This window comes from Telopea speciosissima, chromosome 6 (assembly GCF_018873765.1).
Source record: "Telopea speciosissima isolate NSW1024214 ecotype Mountain lineage chromosome 6, Tspe_v1, whole genome shotgun sequence".
Classification (NCBI taxonomy): Eukaryota; Viridiplantae; Streptophyta; class Magnoliopsida; order Proteales; family Proteaceae; genus Telopea; species Telopea speciosissima.
In genome coordinates, this window is record NC_057921.1 from 57,983,441 (window position 1) to 58,005,002 (window position 21,562).

Here is a 21,562-nt window from a genome sequence, read left to right on the forward strand (position 1 = left end):
TACTGAATTCCTTTGTTAGTGTCTCTACCTAAACCATAATTTTCTCGAATATCTTGCTCTAGTTTTTTTAGTAGAAATCAGCAAGCTCATTGGCTTATTCTCTAAGTGAGCATTAGGGTTTGCTCATTTATGTTATCGACTCACCACACTCATCTCCATGCTCACATATCACAAATCACGTCAGGATTGAATGTGCATGGGATCTTGTCAATAGGTATTTAAGATTAAGTTTCTGTAGTTGTTGCAGTGAAGTGGTCAAGCGTTAACTATATGCCATATTAACTGGATTCATCAAGTTGTAAGCCTACCTGTGTCCGACACTTAAATATTGGCTTATGAAATGCAAGAAGTGCAATGTTTCCACACCTGACCATCTTGAAAAAAGCCCTATCGTCTATCTGGCCTCGTAGCAGGAGACCCCTCCCCTTCGCTAGAGAGTGGCTCTGGCTGGTCATGACTTTCGCTGGATGCTCTATCTGTGACACTATTGGCAAGCTTGTGTTTGGTGCTGCCCTTTATCACATATAGATCAAGAGGAACCTTAGGAGATGGACCTCCAATTCTAGGTCTTTTGACTTGATTTGGAAAGCCATCTCTTTGGATGTCTCCTCAAAGCTGAGTTTCCTCCCTCAGAAGGCCTTTTGGACTCCCCAAGGAACAGGCATATTGTTGATTCCTGGGGTTTAGATAGTGCTCTTTTACGACCCCATACCCCCTCTTAGTTGGGTTCGGGGCTTGTTTCTTTCCCCTCCTCTCTTTCCTTTGTATACCCCCCCTCTCTTCCTCTCGCCCCCCTTGGGCTTTGGTAATAGATTATTTATTCACCAAAAAAAAAAAACAGATAAGACTGTATGAGTCGTCCAATCAGGTATTTAGTTTACTAAGTTTTTTCCTGGACCCGGAACCTAAGTTTTATGCACTATCTCAGTCAGGACGATGGTATTGGTGGCAAACCATGTCCTCGTACATCCACAATATAATCTACTGGACAAAAAAAATACTTTCTAACCCTATACATCAAGGGAACCTTGTTTTAACTACAATAGTGGGGAATAGTTTGCGTCATTGGGAATACCTTTTCAGTATCCATGTGTATCTGACAAGATATTTGTTTTGGATGATTCTTGTCACACTATTTCTGTCATTATTCATCATATCTTTGTTATTTTATTATCTGTAACTTCCTGGATATAGGCGCCTGCATCCGAGATTCAAGACAAGATGCTATTTATTGTTAATAATATTTCAACTGCAAATCTCGAAGCTAAGGCAAAAGAATTTACTGAGATTCTGAAGGAGCAGTACTACCCATGGTTTGCACAGTATATAGTGATGAAAAGGTTAAAATTTTCTGAATAGTTTTCATATGATGTCTGTTCTATCTGATGTATTTTTTTTTCTAGTTGTTTTCTTTACATTTTATTGACACCTTCCGTACTATTGTCCAACACACTTCTTTGAACAGAGCAAGCATCGAGCCAAATTTTCATGATCTGTACTTGAAGTTCTTAGAGAAAGTTAATTCAAAAGCTCTGAATTTGGAGATCGTGAAAGCTAGTTATGAGAACTGCAAGGTGGCTATGCAAAGTTTTCTGTCTTATAATTGTTTACTATGGTTATGAAAGAAGTTTCCTAATGTCTTTGAATTTTGCAGGTTCTTTTAAGATCAGAGCTTATAAAATCCAGTTCAGAAGAGCGTTCCTTGCTGAAAAATCTTGGTAGCTGGCTTGGAAAGTTCACAATTGGAAGAAATCAAGCATTAAGGGCTCGAGAAATAGATCCCAAAGTTTTGATAATAGAGGTAGTTATGTTATTTATTCTCTCACAATGTTTCAGGAGTTAATTTGGTTGTCAACTCGGTTCTTTGCTTAAAAATACCTTCAGATTTGATGGATTATCAGCTTGTAACTCTCTGTTATACTACTAATGTTTGCTCTCTGTATTCTATCAGGCATATGAGAAGGGATTGATGATTGCTGTAATCCCCTTTACCTCAAAGGTATAACCATCATGATGGCTGATCTTTTCTCTGTATGTGCCATGTAAAATTTTCATATTCGAGTATTTGCTGCAGATTTTGGAACCATGCCATAGCAGTCTAGCGTATCAACCTCCCAATCCTTGGACAATGGGAATCCTTAGTTTGCTTACCGAGATCTATGCTCTGCCAAATTTAAAAATGAACCTCAAGTTTGACATTGAGGTATGTTAAAATTCTTCATACTTTCTCCAAGTTTTCTCAGACTGCTGACCTGGTCCTGGGTACTCTTCTTCTCCCAAGTCTAAAAGTGAATGTGAAAGTTGGCTTGGAGAGAGAAATAATCTTGTTATCTGATTTTGTAAATATGCTTAATGGTTCTTGTTGCTGTTCACATTTCTTATCTGCTGCCTTCTCTGTTGGTATTCTAGGTCTTATTCAAGAATCTTGGGGTTGATATGAAAGATGTTAAACCAACTTCTCTTCTTAAAGACCGGGTTAGGGAAGTTGAAGGAAATCCTGATTTTTCAACAAAAGATATCGGAGCATCCCAACCGCAAATGGTTGCTGAAATCAACTCTGGAATGACATCTACATTAAATCAAGTTGAACTTCAGTCTGAGGTGTCCACTCCGTCTCACCCTGGTGGTCATTTGAATGTATTATCTCAGGTTTGTAATTCTTTTCCTTTTCTTTTTTGGTTTGGATGTTATAGTTATTTCATCTCTTCTTAATATGTTGAATTTGCCCACTTTGTGTGGTGGCTTTAGTATACTGCTCCTCTTCATATTGCTTCGGGTTCATTGGTGGAGGATGAGAAGATGGCAAATCTAAACTTATCTGATCGACTTTCAACTGGTCAAGGGCTGTCACAAGTCACTCCATCCCAGTCTCCCTTTTCTGTTAGTCAGGTTTGATTGCAGACTTCCATTCCTTACATGTCTTAAGAAGTGATGCACTTCCATCAATTGCTATTTTCTGTGTTTGTTTCAGCTTTCCACTTCTATCCCTAGTTTTGGAGCTCATGTTGTTATCAACCCTAAGCTCAGTGCCTTGGGCCTTCAGTTGCATTTTCAAAGGTTTGAAATTGTTATTTTGGGCTTCCCCCTATTTTACCAACCAAACAAACTGCCAGCATTTTGTTTTATGCTTTGACTGATAGATGTTGAAATGGTTATTTATGACAAATGGCAGAATTGTTCCAATGGCGATGGATAGTTCTATCAAAGAGATAATGTCTCCTATTGTTGAACGCAGTGTTACTATAGCAATGCAGACAACAAAGGAACTGGTTCTAAAGGTCAGTTACTGCCTTGACTTCTCTTCTATGTATACAATAATCATAGCCTGTAAATAGTGATTTACTCTCTCATTTGCCTAAACAAATGCAATGACAGGACTATGCCGTGGAGTCGGATGAGAACCGCATATATCATGCTGCACATTTGATGGTGGCAAGCCTTGCAGGAAGTTTAGCGCATGTTACATGCAAGGTTTGTTTTTCTATTTTCCCGACCAACCGAGGAACGTAGTTCTGTAGGCGTATTCTATTCCGCCTCTTGCCTTTTGTCTTAACAGAGCCTCGCTAACAAGCACTGCCTATTAGTATAAAAAAGTTGGATCGGGCTAGTTGACTAATTTTGCAGCGCATACACCTGAGCAGTTGATTAGGGAATCAATGATGGTTTCTGGATTCCCTGTACTAATTGTTTTATTAAGATGAAAAGCTATCCATATAGATTCTCTAAGCGGACTGCTGCAGATTTGCCATTTTTTTCTCCTTCAATATTTTTGACTTTTACAATAATTTTGGTTATTGTTAGGAACCTCTTCGTGGATCCATTTCCAGCCACTTGAGGAATTTGCTACAGGCCTTAAATATTGCTGGTGATATTCTTGAACAAGCTTTGTTACTTGTTACAAATGACAACCTTGATTTGGGTTGTGCAGTGATTGAACAACATGCGACGGAGAAGGTATGCTTGCTTTTCTTTTTCCGTTGACTGAGTTCCTGCTCTGATTTTTGTATACTTGTCTATTGTGATATGGATATAATTTCCACATCAATGCTGTTATAATTTTTTTTTTTGGTAACTGAAGAATTCTCGAATTGAGTCTTGCGTAATTTTATGGTCCAATCTACTACCTTGAACATACGCAGTGCATTGGTCCCCTCAATTCCATAGTTTTCATATGTTCCCTACCCTGTGAGAATTCATCAATGTCAAAACTTTATGGTGCTTAAGGGGTGCTCTTAGCCTTTTGGACTTGGGTATTATGGTTCATTCAATGGACAGATATGGGGAGACATGGATTGTTGGACCTGCTGTTGTGGGTAACACCGTTTGGATGGAGACTGTAGTCTCTAGGGTCTCAAACTACTAGATTTCCTGAAGATCTTGGTTTGAGAGAGAAGGGGGTGACGGATGGGGGTTGGAGTTGGGTGCTCAACCATCTTTTCTGGTTGGTTCCTAAGAAACATGTGCACCTATTTCTCATATTGTCAGACAAATCATTGTGCCTGCTTCTGCTTTGAACATTGTGTTAAAAGTGTTGATGGGTAGCTAAGCAGCGGGCACCAGATGTATTTTTTGGTGAAAAGACAGTATTCTGGAGCATTCTGCTGTGATTTTTTGGGAGGAGCTGTTGTGGATATCATGTAGAATGTAGATTCGTCCTTGCAGGGTGGTTTCTCTTCTTTGTTACTTTTGGTTTTGAAAGAAGTATTGTTATCCAACATATGGTTGAAGAATATCATAGATGGTAAAATCTTTTTAAACAACCTAAGTTCGAAGATTGTTTTTGAAGAGGTTGTTCTGTATGAGTCTGTGTTGCAGATTCTGGACCATGTTATAGTTTCAGTTCTTGAGTAGAACGAGCTTTTATTTGATAGGATGATGAACAGTGCTGACTTTATGCTCTTCCTCTGTGCCAAAATATTTACTTTTTGAGAATATGAGGCATATCCCATTGTTCTCTTTGTATGTCATGACAGGCTTTGAGTACCATTGATGGGGAAATAGGTCAACAACTTGCTTTGAGGAGGAAGCATAGAGAGGCTGTTGGTCCATCGTATTTTGATGCAAGTACTTACACACAAGGTACTATGGGTATAGTACCAGAGTCCTTACGCCCCAAACCTGGTCGCTTGTCCCCTCCCCAACAGAGAGTTTATGAGGTAAGCGCTTGCTCTGATGTTTTCACATGAAAAGCAATTTCGCTACTGTTGCCATTGTTTTCCACATCTTCCCTGTTAATTTTGTCCTTTGCTCTTTCCTTTATATGTCTGTCAGGATTTTGTTACGTTTGCATGGCAAAATCATTCAAACCCGAGCTCAAATGCTGTGCCTGCTGCCCCACCTGTGTCATCTACTGTTTCTGTTAGTTCAGGCCAGTCTCGTGCTTATGGTTCCACTACAGGACAGCTCAACCAAGGTGCCTATTCTTCTGAGCAAGGGGCACAAGGATTTGGCGCAGTTGCACAACCCATGGATCTCATGTCCGAAGAGATGGACCCTGGTTCACAACAACTTCTAAGGTTTCCTTTTTTTTTTTTTTCCCTCCCTTTTGGAGGGGGGATTTTTATTATATTTTATAGTGGTTCAATTGCTAATCTACCTCTAATCCTCCTCCCAACATTGCAGTGCTTCCTCAACTCATCTTGGAGCACCTGATGGTATTATTCAGCATGGTTCTGAAATCAATTCTGGTGTTGCTTCATTTCCTTCAACTGTTGCAGCCCCTGAATTGCATTTGGTGGAACCCTCTACTGCTGTAAAGGTCAGAAAACATTATTTCTGTGAACTTCAATGTTGGTGATGACCATGACTCTTCTACTGATGACATGTGGTTTTTCATTTGGTTCAAGGAATTGGGACCTAATGCACAACCAACACTTCCAACGTCTGCCACGGAGCGCTTGGGAGTTAGCATAACAGAACCTTTGTTGACCACAGGAGATGCATTAGAGAAGTACCAGCTGGTGGCTCAAAAGGTAGTGGATGGACTCTGCTTGTTGCTCGTGTTCCATTTATTTTTCATGTTGACATGTCTTGGTGGTCTTTCATTGTGGATGCTGTTTTTTTTGTCGCTATTGAGTGTGGTTTTGTAATTTAGAACTCTTAATTTTTCATGGAGATGATGCACCTTTGACTTGAGCTATCTTGTCACATTTGAATCTTCCCATGCAGTTTATGTTTCTGATACTGTCTCTTTTTTTCGGGGAGGAGGGGGTTGTGTATGTGATTTCTGCTTCTGTCATTCACTCATTTTCCATCTGAAGCTTATTCCTTAATTTGATGCTATTTGTGTTTCAGCTGGAAACTCTGGTCACCAAAGATGCCAGGGAAGCAGAAATTCAGGTATCTTTCTTCTCTTTCTTTATCCCCACCTTCATATATATATATATATGTTGACAATGTATTTGAATCCTTTTGATCCTATACCCATTAATTTTCACCTTATGCTGGAATTTATATTTTCAGGGAGTTATTGCTGAGGTTCCTGAAATTATACTCAGATGTATCAGTCGACATGAGGCTGCATTGGCTGTGGCTCAAAAGGTTTAGTGTCCTGCTTGTGTGGGAATCTGGTCCAATCTCTGTTTTTGTTCTGAATTTTTAACTTAATTTGCAGGTTTTTAAGAGTTTATATGAGAATGCATCAAACAGTGTACATGTTGGTGCTCATATTGCAATTCTAGTGGCTATTCGAGATGTTTGCAAGCTTGTTGTCAAGGAGCTCACGAGTTGGGTAGGTCTTTATTGACTTGCTTCATTGCTTCTCTGTTTCAGGTTGAGTTGAGGTCCTTAAGTTTTATATCATATTTTCAAAACATGCTACCTTGAATTAGGTGCATTCCAGTGGTGGTTCTGCTTACATGTGCAGTACATTTCCAAATTTTTGTCAAACGCATTTGTAAGAGTGCCATGTACTGCATTCTATCTAGTGTAACTGGATGTGTATATTTTAGTTAGTACTATTGTTCATTTGGTTATGATGGTGTCAGTTATTGTTTTCTGGTTTTGGGCCTAGGGAGTTTTTTGCCCCATTGTTGTTGCTGTACACTATTTTTTCTTTTTCACACACACACACACACGTTTGGGTTACTAAGATATTATTATTTATTTTAGTTATAATAATGATGGTGATAATGAGAGAGAGAGAGAGTGGGAGGAAGGGATCTGATGTAAACTGGCTGTCTAAAACCAGCTGCAGGTGTAGGGATTCTTCCCTACACCAGCATAATTAGCCATCGGGTAGGTGTAGGGATTCTTCCCTACACCAACAGCAGTCGTGGGGATTTAGATTAGTATTTGCTTTATTTGTTTTATTATGTTTTATTCTTTATTGAGTTGTAATTCTAATTAGGATTCCTAGTTCAAATCTGAATCCTAATTAGAAGTCCTAGTTTTGAGTCCTAGTCCTAGTTGGCATTCCTATTCCTATTTTGAGTCCTAGTCCTAGTTAGGATTTATATTTCATGTCCAGCCTTGAAGGCTATATAATGTAAGAGCTCCATTGAGCCCCCCACGATTTAATGAATAAGAAATTTGCTTTGTTGCATTCCACTGTCCTGAGATAGGCGGTGAAGGTGAGGCTGAGATAGCCTTCACGAGTTCACTGTCTCTCTCATTCGTGTGCATTCAGATTTGTTCAAGTTTGCTACTGCTGATTGTTTGAAGGTTCATGGCTTAGTTATCCAAATCTGCTACCAGTCCAAGGATCCATCCGATAACCAGTAAGTAAATCTCCATCCCCAAACTCTTCTGTTCCTAACCCTCTAAGCCAAACCCTAATATCCCTCCATCCCCAAACATCACTTCCATAACCTAAAACCTGCCCAGCCTGATTCCACCATTAGAAGCAGCCCAAACTTGGACCAAATCTCCCCCTCACTGTTTGGGAAACTCGATCCAAGCCCCTAGCCATAATACTCATTATAAACCCTAGATTCCTACATTAATCTCCTTCTCAAACCCTAACCCTAACTTCACTATTTATCTAATTCCACCCAGAGCCAATCCATTAAACCCTAGTAAATCTTGGTTTTGGTTCTAGTTGGCTTTATCCCCATCTAGGATTACATTATTTGGTATCAAAGCCTAGCTATGGGTTCTCCAAAATCAAGTGATCCAACCACTCTACAGCAACTGGCTGAGATAGTCAAGGTTTTATCTGAAGATGTGAAGACCATCAAGCAACAGGTTGATGTACTGTCACAACAAGGTCCTACTGCACCTCCACAGCAAATATCACAAACTGAACCTGCTGCTTCATACACTAACAACCGACATCCACGTAGGTTACCACAGAGGGTTCCCACACTATAGACACACAGGATCAACAACAATTCTGCCTATGAAGAAGATGAAGATCATGATGGAAATCAGTATTACCGTGATGATAAGCATAAGGTAAAACTGGATCTGAAGGAATATAACGGGAAACATGACCCTATTGCATTCCATGACTGGTTGAGTGCTCTAGATGACTACTTCAAGTGGTTTCGGTTGTCTAAAGACCGAAAGATGCAGCTGGACACGGCTACGTTAACTGGAGGAGCCAGAGATTGGTGGCGTACACATGAAGACAGGTTGATCCGTCGTCACATGGAACCAATTACTTGGGCAGCTATGAAAGAGATTCTCAAAGAGAAGTACTTACCTCCTTCTTATCAGAGGCGTTTGCATGATCAACTGAACACTATACGACAAGGTACCTTAACAGTTGAGGAGTATATTGATAAATTCAATGACTTACTCTCACGTACGGGTGTAGATGAGAATGATGACCAGCTTATATCCCGTTTCAAGTTGGGATTGATAGTTGACATTAAAGACAAGATAGGCGTGGTTGAAATATACAATTTGAATCACTGTTTTGAAAAGGCCATGGATGCTGAAGATTTAATCAAAGCTGCCCCGCGAAGATTCACGCCGCAGTCCGGTGATATTAGGAGAACCTTTACTCCTAACAGATCTAGTGGTTTCCCTACCCGAGCTCCACCAACTACAGAGGAAAAGGGTAAGGCCCCCATGGGTAGTCAAACACCTAACAAGTGTTTCCATTGCCAACAAGATGGTCATTATGCAAGGTACTGCCCCCAAAGAGGGAAGTCCAATTCAGTGATTGCAGCCATGGAAACTAGTCCAGATGTCCAAGTTTGTGACCCGCAGTTTAATGACAATTGGGCCGTTAATGCTGCTCTTGAGGGAGAAGACTATGATGATACTTTGGAAGACGAAATTTATGAGGTAAATGTAGTAACTCGCATTCTGGTTGCTGAATCTAAAGGGGAGGACTGGCGTCGACATTGCATCTTTTATACACTGATGGATAGCGGGACAGCAACAGCACAAGTGATCGTGGACAGCGGTAGTTGTGTCAACGTGGTTTCTAAAGCTTTTGTCATTGAAGAGAAGCTTAAAGCTGAACCTCACCCACAACTATACAAGGTATCCTTACTTAATAATAATACTTTAGAGGTTAATCAACGATGCTCAGTGCCACTCAAGATTTCTGGTTACGAGGAGAATGTCTGGTGTGATATAATTCCTATGATTCTGACTGATGTCTTACTTGGGAGACCATGGATGTATGATAACAATGTATTGATGGGAGGTACAAAAAATCAGTGTTTCTTTGACTTCAAAGGGAAACCACTGGTTCTCAACCCCGTCAATGTACCATTGATGAAGCCAAGGCTTAGAGCTGCCCAGCTGAAGCGATAACAGATCTTGAAAACTATTGACAATAGACAGCCAATGAAAGGAGGGTCAAGCAGCAAGGCACCACATGCTAGTACTAGTACTACTAAAGCACAACCCATGGAGCAACGAATTCTGTCCCTGCCTCACTGAGAATTCCTTACTACAAGTGAAGAGACAGGGTTGATACTAGCCCTGGTCACGAGAGCAGTGTCACCAACCCTGACCATTATTCATCCCAAGTCCATAAAAGATCTGCTTGATGATTTCTCAGATCTAATACTAGAGGATCTTCCAGATGAGTTACCTCCTATGAGGGATATTCAGCATGCCATTGATCTAGTACCAGGTTCGGTGCTACCAAATCTACCCACTTATCGTCTCAGCCCTACTGAGCATGCCGAGCTCAAGAGACAAGTGGATGACCTGATTCGCAAGGGGTTTATTGTCGAGAGCATGAGCCCATGTGCTGTTCCAGCATTACTTACTCCAAAGAAAGATGGTACATGGAGGATGTGTATTGATAGCAGGGCAATAAACAAGATCACCGTCAAATACAGGTTTCCTATTCCAAGACTTGACGACATGTTAGACATGCTCACAGGTGCTTCCATCTTTTCAAAGATTGACTTAAAGAGCGGATATCATCAGATTCGGGTCCGCCCAGGAGATGAGTGGAAGATTGCTTTCAAGACAAAGGATGGTCTATATGAATGGAAGGTGATGCCTTTCGGTCTCACAAATGCTCCAAGCACCTTCATGCGTGTAATGACACAGGTACTTTGTCCATTCATCAGTAAGTTTCTTGTGGTTTACTTTGATGACATTCTTATCTACAGCCACACCACCGAGGAGCATCTCAATCATCTAAAGCAAGTGATGAGAGTGTTACGTATAGAGAAACTCTTCATCAACCTCAAAAAGTGTTCTTTTATGTTACCTAAGGTTATCTTCCTTGGGTTTATTATATCTTCAGCCGGGGTTGAAGCTGATCCGGAGAAAGTGCAAAGCATAGTCGATTGGCCAGTGCCACACACCTTGACAGAGGTTAGGAGTTTCCACGGCCTAGCATCTTTTTATCGGCGTTTTATTCGAACTTCAGCGGCATCATGGCACCCATTCGAGTGCATGAGAGAAAGTAAGGGCAAATTCCGGTGGACACCGGCCGCTACCAAAGCATTTTCCTTGATCAAGCAAAAGATGACCGAGGCACCTGTTCTACGGCTCCCAAACTTTGATGTTATATTTGAGGTGGCTACAGATGCATCCCATGTTGGGATTGGAGTTGTTCTCATGCAATCAAATCATCCCATTGCCTTCTATAGTGAGAAACTCAATGATGCTAAGCGGCGTTATTCTACCTATGATTTGGAGCTTTATGCAGTGATCCAGATTATAAAGCATTGGAGACACTACCTTGTGGGCAAAGAATTTATTCTATACTCTGACCGTGAGGCCCTTAAGTATCTCCATTCTCAGCGATCCATAAGCAACCGCCATGCTAAATGGATCGCCTATCTCCAGGAGTTTCATTTCGTTTTGAAGTACAAGGCAGGCAAAGAGAACCAGGTCGCTGATGCGCTAAGTTGGAAAGTTCTCACCCTATCCACCTCTTCTACTCACAGCATAGGCATCGAACTTATCAGAGATGAGTACACAACTGATGTTGATTTTTCCCCCATTCATACTACATTACAACAAGGCGGTACTGATGCCAAATACTCCCTACGTGATGGATATCTCTTCTTCGGAACACGCCTATGTATCCCTAACACATCCCTTCGGTAGCACCTCATTAGGGAACTACATGGCAATGGCATGGGAGGGCATTTTGGCATTAGCAAGACATATGCTGCAGTTGCTGATTTGTATTATTGGCCACATCTTCAGCGTGACGTCCAACAGGTGATTCAGCGTTGTCAAGATTGTCAGCTTGCCAAGGGTGATAAACAAAACACGGGCCTCTACATACCTCTTCCAGTGCCTCATGCACCCTGGTTACATATTAGCATGGATTTCGTTCTCGGTCTCCCATCTACACGGGAGCGTCATGACTCTATATTTGTGGTGGTGGACAGGTTTTCGAAAATGGCTCATTTCATTCCCTGTCGGAAGACATTTGATGCAAGTCACATCGCCAAGCTCTTCTTCAAAGAGGTAGTACGTATTCATGGGCTACCCGAGTCTATTGTTTCTGATCGTGATGTCAAATTCACTAGCTATTTTTGGAAGACCTTGTGGATGAAGACCAATACCAAGCTGAAGTTCTCCACTGCCTTTCATCCTCAGACAGATGGGCAGACCGAAGTGGTTAATCGCAGTTTAGGCAATCTCCTCCGATGTCTTGTTCGTGATCATGCGAAAGATTGGCCTTCTGTCCTTGACATTGCCAAGTTCGCGTACAATAGTTCTGTCAATCGGACCACTGGCCGTACTCCGTTTGAGATTGTTTTGGGTCTGCAACTCAAGCGCCCCGTGGACTTGTTTCCTCTTCCTCCTCATGTTTGTGTTAGTGTGGACGCTGATGAGTTCCTCCGCCACATCACCGAGGTCCATACCGACATTCGTCGACGCATTGCTATTAATAATGAAGGTTTCAAGGCAGCAGCTGATCGTCATCGCCGATACGTGGAATTCCAACCTAGTGATTTGGTGATGGTCCATATTTCTCCTGAGCGACTTCCTCTTGGAGCCAATCATAAGCTCCACCCTCGCAAAATGGGTCCTTTCAAGGTGCAACAACGCATTGGGACCAATGCCTATATGCTCGAGCTTCCTCCGTCTATGAAGATTAACAATGTTTTCAACGTGGCCGATCTCACTCTTTATGTCGGCCACCATTCAGACAACGGTGATACTGCACATGCTCTCCGCCTCCCACAATTTACCACTCCTACTGCTGATGTCATTGAGAATGTGCTTGATAACAAGTTTACTACTATGCGGGGTGGTCGCGGCTATTACTCTTTCCTTGTTAAATGGAAGGATCGCCGTGATAGTGACAGTACCTGGATTCACGCTGACGACTTCAAGCTCCTTGATCCTTATCTCTACGAGCGCTACATGTCTTTCATCCGTTCGTCGGAGACGAATGTTTTTGAGACTGGGGGAGTTTATGTAAACTGGCTGTCTAAAACCAGCCGCAGGTGTAGGGATTCTTCCCTACACCAGCATAATTAGCCATCAGGTAGGTGTAGGGAAGAATCCCTACACCAACAGCAGTCGTGGGGATTTAGATTAGTAATTACTTTATTTGTTTTATTATGTTTTATTCTTTATTGAGTTGTAATTCTAATTAGGATTCCTAGTTCAAATCTGAATCCTAATTAGAAGTCCTAGTTTTAAGTCCTAGTCCTAGTTGGCATTCCTATTCCTATTTTGAGTCCTAGTCCTAGTTAGGATTTATATTTCATGTCCAGCCTTGAAGGCTATATAATGTAAGAGCTCCATTGAGCCCCCCACGATTTAATGAATAAGAAATTTGCTTTGTTGTATTCCACTGTCCTGAGATAGGCGGTGAAGGTGAGGTTGAGATAGCCTTCACGAGTTCACTGTCTCTCTCATTCGTGTGCATTCAGATTTGTTCAAGTTTGCTACTGCTGATTGTTTGAAGGTTCATGGCTTAGTTATCCAAATCTGCTACCAGTCCAAGGATCCATCCGATAACCAGTAAGTAAATCTCCATCCCCAAACTCTTCTGTTCCTAACCCTCTAAGCCAAACCCTAATATCCCTCCATCCCCAAACATCACTTTCATAACCTAAAACCTGCCCAGCCTGATTCCACCATTAGAAGCAGCCCAAACTTGGACCGAATCTCCCCCTCACTGTTTGGGAAACTCGATCCAAGCCCCTAGCCATAATACTCATTATAAACCCTAGATCCCTAGATTAATCTCCTTCTCAAACCCTAACCCTAACTTCACTATTTATCTAATTCCACCCTAGCCAATCCATTAAACCCTAGTAAATCCTGGTTCTGGTTCTAGTTGGCTTTATCCCCATCTAGGATTACATTAGGATCTTTTTATTATTCTGTTGTATTTTTGTTTGGGGCCAGACTATCTTTTTTTTTGGATGAATAATAATTTAATTGCAAAGAAACGGGGGAAGCGATATACAAGCCCGAAGGCCAAGAAGCCCGAGGCTAAGTAGAGCGCAAAATAGTGGAAGGAAGACCCCAGGAGACAACAATAAGTCTGTTCCTTGGAGAATCTATCACACTAGTCAAGGGGAGGGAGTTAGCTTTAGATGAAACGTCAAAGAAGATGGCCTTCCAAATCTTGTCAAGAGAGCGGGAGTTGGACGTCCATCGTCTAAGGTTACGCTCCATCCAAATGTGAGATATAGTAGCACAAAAGGCAAGCTTTCCAATCGAGCCACAAATCGAGTTACCACCAAAAGTCATATGAATCCAAATCCATTCCCGAGAAAGCGGAAGAGGTCTTCTTTGAGCAGGCCAGCAATGGCGGAGAACCCGATTCCAAATGGAGGCTGCAAAGGGACAAGTGAAGAAAAGATGATCTATGTCTTCGTCCCCATTCCACCAAAGATAGCATCTAGGAGAGACTTGCATGTTGCGGTGGATGAGAAAGGCCTGAGTTGGGAGACAATTTGCCAGAGCACGCCAAACAGTGAAGCTCTGCCTAGGGATGTGGCCTTTGTACCAAACCACTTTTTGCCAAGGACAAGGTGTCCCTCTATGTCTAACCATATCCCAAGTGGAGCGGGAGCTGAAAGTGCCTGTGGTGGAGGGAAGCCATGTCACCTCTGCCTCGATGTCCAGGAGGAATAGGGGGAAGGGAGCTCCAAAGGTCAGCGAGGGGGGGGATGTGGGAGGGGACCAAGAGCCATTGGTGATGATGGAAGCCATTGAGGTAAGTCTGTCCAAGCCGGAATCGTAGATGACACGGGGGCTGACTAAAGAGGCCAGGACACCTGAGGGATGCCAATTGTCAAGCCAAAGATAGGTCTGCACCCCATCGTCAATCCTACAAGAAATAGCTGCCTTGGCAATGTGCCTCACTTGAAGAATTCTGCGCCAAATCCAGGAGGAGTCTGGGCATACACCCAGGAAGTCCAGATACTAGACTTGTTGGAGAGAAGCTTCCAAACTAGCTTAATGGAGCCAACAAGATTGACATCTTTAATCCTTCTGAGACCCAGACCTCCTTTAGCTCTGGGAAGACAAATAGAGGACCAGCTCTTAGCGTGAAGGAACCTGGCAGAGTCCACACCTTTCCAAAGGAAAGCACACATAATGGATTCGGCAGCCTTGATAGTAGCCTTTGGGAGGCCAAAAACACCACTCCAATAGATATAGCAAGACTGGAGAACCGATCTGATGAGCTCAAGGCGACCTGCATAGGATAAAAGCTTGGCTTTCCAAAGCTGGAGTCTCTTGCAGAGAAGGTCAAGGATGGGGTTACAGTGGTGAGCAGTTAGTCTGGCTGGGATGAGGGGCAAGCCAAGGTAACGGACAGGTAAGGTGGCAATGGGGAAGCCAGTGATGGTGGAGAGAGCCGCTTTGGTCGAGTCAGAAACCCCAGCAATGAAGATTTGGGATTTAAGAAGGTTGATGCGAAGACCGGAGATATCCTGAAAAAGGTGGAGGGAGGACATAATGTGCTCAATGGAGGAGGGAATGGCCTTGGAGAAGATCATTAGGTCATCCACGAAAGCAAGATGGGTCAGATTGGTGGGTTTGCATTTAGGGATGGGGGAGATGAGGTGGAGATCTGTTTTAGACTGAAGACTACGAGAGAGGACCTCAAGGGAGAGACAAAAGAGGAAGGGGGAGAGGGGGCATCCCTGGCGGATGCCAGCAGAGGAGTGGAAGTAACCCATAGGGCCATTTAGGAGAACGGAGAAACGAGGGGTGGAGATGCAGAAGTGGATCCAACTGACAAAGGAGGGGGGAAAGGACATCTTAAGAAGGACTTGGGTGATGAAGCCCCAGCGAATGGAGTCGAAGGTCTTGTGAAAGTCAATCTTCAACAAGGCAGAAGGGGAAGTGGATTTCCGGTGAAAGCCTCGAACAATTTTCTGACACAGGATGATGTTTTCCGAGATGCTTCTCCCAGAGATGAAGGCGGACTGGTTGGGACTAACAAGGGAGTCGATGACAAGTTGAAGGCGGTTGGCAAGAATTTTGGCAATGAACTTATAGAGAAGGTTGCAGAGGGAGATGGGTCTGAAGTCGGCCATGGAGGAGGCGCCAGAGGATTTTGGAATGAGGCAGAGAAAGGTGTGGTTGATGTTAAGGATCTGATGGGGGTTGAAAAAGAAGCTCTTGATTGCACAAATAAGGTCGGTTCCTATGATGTCCCAACAAGTGGAGAAGAACGTCATACTGAAACCATCAGGGCCGGGGGCTTTACTGGCCTGATGGGAATGAACAGCAGAAACAATTTCAGAGTCAGAGGGGATAGAACAAAGGGAGCTGAAGAGGTTGGGAGGAACGAATTTGTTGATCAGGCCCTCAGGGATGATGGGTTGGGAGGAAGGGGGAGGGCAAAAGATACCAGTGAAGTAGGACACAGCTTCAGATTTGATGGCATCGACAGAGGAGAGGATCGAGCCATCAGAGGAGGTGAGGGAAAGAATGGAATTGGAGTTAGATCTAGCTTTGAGGGAACGGTGAAAGAAAGCAGAGTTGGAGTCACTAAGTTCAAGCCATTTAATCCGGGATTTTTGCTTCAGGAAGCTCTCCTCCAGAGAGAGAGCGGAGGCGAGCTCAGAGGCAGCAAGAGACTCCTCCTTAGTGAGAGAGGGGTTAAGGGAATCAGCTTGGAGACGGTGCTGGATGGAGGAAAGGTTTTCACGACAGGAGGAGACTCAAGAAGAGATATTTCCAAGGGTGGAGGAGTTCCAAGATTTGAGGGCAGATTTGAGATTCTTGAGCTTTTTTGAGAAGGCAAGGAGAGGGGAGGAGAAGGACTGAACTGGGAGATCCCAAGCAGTCTGAACCAAAGGAAGGAAATCAACATGGGAGGACCACATGTCGAAGAACTTAAAGGGCTTGGGATCAAAGGAGAGATAAGGAAGGACGAAGAGGGAAATGGAGGTGTGATCAGAGAGGCCTGGGAGGTCAAAAACAGCATGAGAAGAAGGAAGGGATGAGTGCCAAGAGTCATTGACAAGAACACGGTCAAGCTTACAAGCTACTTTGTCGGTGCTAGAGCAATTATTGTGCCAGGAAAATTCAGCACCCGACCAACGGAGGTCGTTAAGACCGACATCCTCAAGACAGGAATTGAAGGCATCAACCGCTTGGTGGTCAATGGGGGAACCACCTAGCTTCTCATGGCTAAAACGAACGACATTGAAGTCACCTCCCATGCCCCAGGGGGCGGAACCAATGGATTGGGAGATAGTAAGGATGTCGTCCTAGAGTGGGAGCTGATCCGGAGGCCTGTTGAAAGTATGGACGAAGGTGAAAAAGAAAAGATGATTGTGTAGGTGATCGGAGATGCTGAGGTGTAGATGTTGGGGGGAGGTAGAGGAGATCATCAGGTGGAATTTGGAGGGGTCCCAAAGAACCCAGATACGGCCATTTGGGGAGTGGGTGTAGTTGGAAAGGAGGGACCAGGAGGGGCCAATAGAATGAGCAATGCTAGAGGAGTTGGATTCAAGGACCTTCGTTTCAAGGAGGCAGCAAAGAGAGGATTTAGAGGATTTGATGCGGGCACGGATTTCAGCCTGTTTGGCCGGGGCGTTTAGGCCGTGGACGTTCCAAATGGTCTAAGGGATCATGAGCAAAGATGGGGAGGGGGCAACCATCCAGAGGTGGAACTGGCCCGAGAACCCGGGGGGACACTACGGGGCCTCAAACGATACTCTCTTAGCGGGGGAAAGCAAACCAAGGGAGAAGAGGTAGAGGTATGGGTCAAAGTGGGCTGAAAACCAAGTGTGGAAGAGGGACCAGCCACGGATTTAGAGCAGAAGTGGTTTGGTTCAGGTTCAGGTGCAGGTGCAGCGCTAATATGGTTCGGTGTATGGGCTGGGTGCAGCCTGGGGTGATTAGTTAAATGGGGCAGGTGAACGGGTGAATGGGCTTGGTGAGTGGGCTGAGGCAGGTGGGTTGAGAGGGCGGGTTATTGGATTGGACCAACAAGGGTATTCTCTTTAGTAGGGACAAAGGGGGGAATAAAGAGATTAAGAGGGGCTAAAGGATAATGGTCACCGGGGGGGGGGGGGGAGGGTTTGGTGAAAAGGTATACTTGAGAGGGGATAGAAGGTTTGGGGAGGATTGGTGAAAAGCAGGGGTTGGTGGTGTGAGGAGCTGTGTTTGGGTGGCCAAAAGAGGGAGGTAAGCTGGGCGAAGGCAAAAGAGGAGGTGTAGGGGTAGTCTGCAGGCCCATCTCGCAGAGCTTAGAAGGAGTAGTCGAGGCAGAAAGGTCTCCGTCAGCGTCGGGATCTAGCCACAGGAGTACGGCGAACCTGTTGTGGTTAACCCTTGTTGAATCGAGAGGTTGGAGGACATCGGGAACATCTCCGAGGTTGGGGGCCTCGTCAAATTCAGGGCATCTTCTCCGGCTACGGTTCCTGGCCTTTTTCCGGCCACGTGAATGTTGCAGGGTCCTTCCAGTCTGCTGGACAGGCTTCGCCAGAGCTTGGAGCGAGGCCAGAGACAAGGCGACATCATCTCCTTCAATCGGGGTAGTAGTCAAGGCTTCAACATCTTCAGTCAAACATTCTTTCGTCTTCAGCACTGGTTGCGAGGAAGTAGAATGAAGACACTGACTATTGGGGGCGAGAGGGCTGCAATGGAGATCCATCGAATCTGTGAGAGGGCCAGCAGCGACTGACGATGGAGGTGGGGCAGTTGAACTGAGAGGCAGGCATTGCTTCGAAGGATGACCGAAGGATTTGCACACAGAGCAGTATTGAGGCAGCCATTCATAAGAAACTCTCTGTGTGAAGACGTGTCCATCTTCTTCCTGGATGGTGACGAACTCCGGTGGGGGCACTTCAGCTGAGACTTCAACGCAAATGCGAGCAAATGAGAGGCGATCCATCTTCTTGGTTCGTTCATCAGAGAAAAGAGGATTGCCGATGGTTGAACCAACAATACTAAGGCCTGCAGCACACCAGTAATGGAGAGGGAGGCCTGGCAAGTTAACCCAGATGGGAACGGACTTGAGGTCAATCTTGCAGAGAGAAGAGCGATGGTCCCATTGCCGGAGAAAAATCGGCTTCTTGCCAATCAACCAGGGGCCACCCTCCAAGGCACGAGATCTGTCGGCATCGTCAGAGAATCTGAATATGAAGAAGCCACTGGCGAGGAGATAAGTGAAGACAGATCCCGCAGCTCGCCATTGCTTAAGCAGTGAGGCTTTAACAACATGAAAGGGTGGACGAGCGCCAAGGAAATGTCCAACGAGACAGCTTTGCCATTTGGTGATTTCAACATCGAGCAGGCCCTTAGGACAGAAGCCAATTTTGGTGTCGTCGATGATGGAGGGAGGAACAAAATGGAGGGGGTGGCTGTCGATGGGAATGGGTGAGCTGCTGGCTAAAAGAGAACTCCAGGAAGGGTGGTTAGCTGCAGGGATAAAGGTGTTAGCATTGGGAGAAGCAGGGGATGGAGCGGTAGAGTTTAGTAAGGAGCTATGGGGGGGGGGGGGGAGGGTGAGAGGGGTGGAAGAGATAACGTTGGAGCAGAAATCAGTGTTAGCAGGGCGAAGGGAGTCGGCAGACAGGGCTACTGGAGGGAGGGGAGGCATCATCGGAGAAGGAACTCAGGCTGCCGGAGGGGGGATCCCCTGACGCATCTTCATGCTTCTTCCAGGATTCTACTTTTCTTCATGCTCATGAGCACTCGTAACAGAACTGACTTATCCAAACAATATTGGTGATTCCCCCCACCCAAAAAAAGAAAAGCCAAGAAAAAAGAGGTAAATGGAGGAAACACAAAAGAACACAGAGGTTGTAGGAGGGTCTATGTGTAATCGGGCCAGACTATCTTATTTGTTGTTGTATTGTTATTATGTTGTAGTTATATGGGTAGTTATTTTTAGGGTATAAAGCCATTTGTATTCATGATGGGAAGACAAGGAAGTAATGGGTGAAAGCATTTGGAACTTGTGAGATTACCTTTTTTTTTTTCCCCCTACAACATGAGTGACTTCGAGTGAATCCAAGATGGTGTGAAGCCAAGACGATCTTCTTCTTCTTCTATCCACTTCTCTCTTTCAAACTCTATATCTACAGCAAACTATTCCTGTTTGATCCCCCAAAATCTATGGTTGTTTATTCCATCATATTTCTCCCAACCTCCATTTTCATTTCTCAAGAGCCTTTGATTTGTTCTTTCAAATACAGCAGCTGTAAACCCCAATAAGTCATACTTGTGGCTAGAATAGGATTGGTTTGTGGTTTGATGTGGATTCCCAAACCTGTCCTACATCAAAGGGAGATCGCAGGAGAGAGGAAGGAGAGAGCAGAACCCTGTGGAGGGGAAAGAGGAGAGAGAAGAGATCATGGGGGGAGAAAGACTAGAGAGACGAGAGAGTCCAATTCTAATTTTCAACTAAGACAATTCATAATTCATTCCATGAAATCATTAAGGGGGTTTACAAACATTAAATAAAAGGAAATAGAAGTCTAGTCTAGATAGGCTTCCTAACTAGTAAAAAGCCATAATTAAATAATAAAATAATTCTTCTAAAGAACTAAAAGACTCCCTAATCCTAAAATAATCTACTAATGAACCCCACCTAATCTTATCTATCTACTTAATCCCATGCACCCCTTTAATCCCAAACTTTGGGCTTAAAACAGTCCCATTACATTAATTAAACCCAAAAAATAACAAGCACAAGGCCTATGGAACCCAATCACAGGCCAAAATAAAGTATTCCAAGGTCCAATTGGCCTGATTGGACCCCCTTAACTGCATCAATTCTATGGTGTTGGAGGAAATTTGTTTACTCGATCGGCATCCATGATCATTCTCCTTGATTTGTCGATCCAATGCTTCTCACGAACAGCAAAGACAAAATCAGTTACTGTCAGATGCTCATTATCAAAGAAGTCTAGTCAAGATAATTTTCCTAACTAGTGAAAACGAAATAGAAGTCTAGTCAACATAGACTTCTTTACTAGTAAAAGCCGTATAAATAATAAAATAAGACTTCTAGAAGAACTAAAAGACTCCGTAATCCTAAAATAATGTATTAATGAACCCCACATAATCTAATCGATCTACTTAATCCCGTGCACCCCTTAAATCCCAACCTTATAAAAGAGTCCCATTACATTAATTAAACCCAAAAAATAACAAGCACAAGGCTTATAGAACCCAACCACGGGCCAAAATAAAGTATTTCAAGGCCCAATTGGCCCGATTGCAGAATCCACTCTTCCACTAAGACTCAGCATTTGATTTTCTCTACCTTGTGGATTCATGGTGTGCTTGCATGGAATAGCTTAAATTTTTATGCCTAACTGGCTGGGTACATGATTATATATAGTACTCTCAATACTCACTCCTAACATGACCGGAAATAACCTAAACCAACTACTAATCTGACTAATTAATTGACCAATAAAAGACAGGAAAAAACTCGTTCCAATTCAATGACTTATAAATTAAATCTCATATTCCTGATTTATGCCCATTACGAAGAGAACTTGTTGGACCAAAAGCCCGATAAAATACAATCCAATCCAGTACATGTTTTGATTAAATATGCCAATTTCTCTGATTTTCCCACATCACAAATGTAAGACCTTATAATTAAGGAACTCAAATAAACCATAGCTGACAAGAAAATACTCAGTTCTGTTGAATCTATCTTTGAGGAAAGGTAATTGAAATATCATTTAACAGAGCAAAATGAAAGCAACCTGAAAATAATTCAGTTCTATGT

The 21,562-nt window shown here is 43.6% G+C and overlaps 1 protein-coding gene across 6 annotated transcripts in view; it reads left to right on the forward strand.

Moving 5' to 3' along the window:
- The window catches only part of LOC122666173 (CCR4-NOT transcription complex subunit 1-like), a 91,343-nt gene that overhangs the window by 51,480 nt on the left and 18,301 nt on the right, over positions 1-21,562 (forward strand). For all 6 annotated transcript variants that reach the window (XM_043862305.1, XM_043862309.1, XM_043862308.1 and 3 more), the window contains exons 18-35: positions 1,195-1,340; positions 1,466-1,574; positions 1,655-1,801; positions 1,952-1,999; positions 2,075-2,203; positions 2,410-2,649; positions 2,749-2,889; positions 2,972-3,057; positions 3,173-3,278; positions 3,376-3,471; positions 3,802-3,954; positions 4,974-5,156; positions 5,272-5,516; positions 5,623-5,758; positions 5,847-5,972; positions 6,295-6,339; positions 6,463-6,540; positions 6,614-6,730. In XM_043862305.1, coding sequence (XP_043718240.1) covers positions 1,195-1,340; positions 1,466-1,574; positions 1,655-1,801; positions 1,952-1,999; positions 2,075-2,203; positions 2,410-2,649; positions 2,749-2,889; positions 2,972-3,057; positions 3,173-3,278; positions 3,376-3,471; positions 3,802-3,954; positions 4,974-5,156; positions 5,272-5,516; positions 5,623-5,758; positions 5,847-5,972; positions 6,295-6,339; positions 6,463-6,540; positions 6,614-6,730 — 2,331 coding nt within the window. The remainder of the gene's footprint in view (positions 1-1,194; positions 1,341-1,465; positions 1,575-1,654; positions 1,802-1,951; positions 2,000-2,074; positions 2,204-2,409; positions 2,650-2,748; positions 2,890-2,971; positions 3,058-3,172; positions 3,279-3,375; positions 3,472-3,801; positions 3,955-4,973; positions 5,157-5,271; positions 5,517-5,622; positions 5,759-5,846; positions 5,973-6,294; positions 6,340-6,462; positions 6,541-6,613; positions 6,731-21,562) is intronic.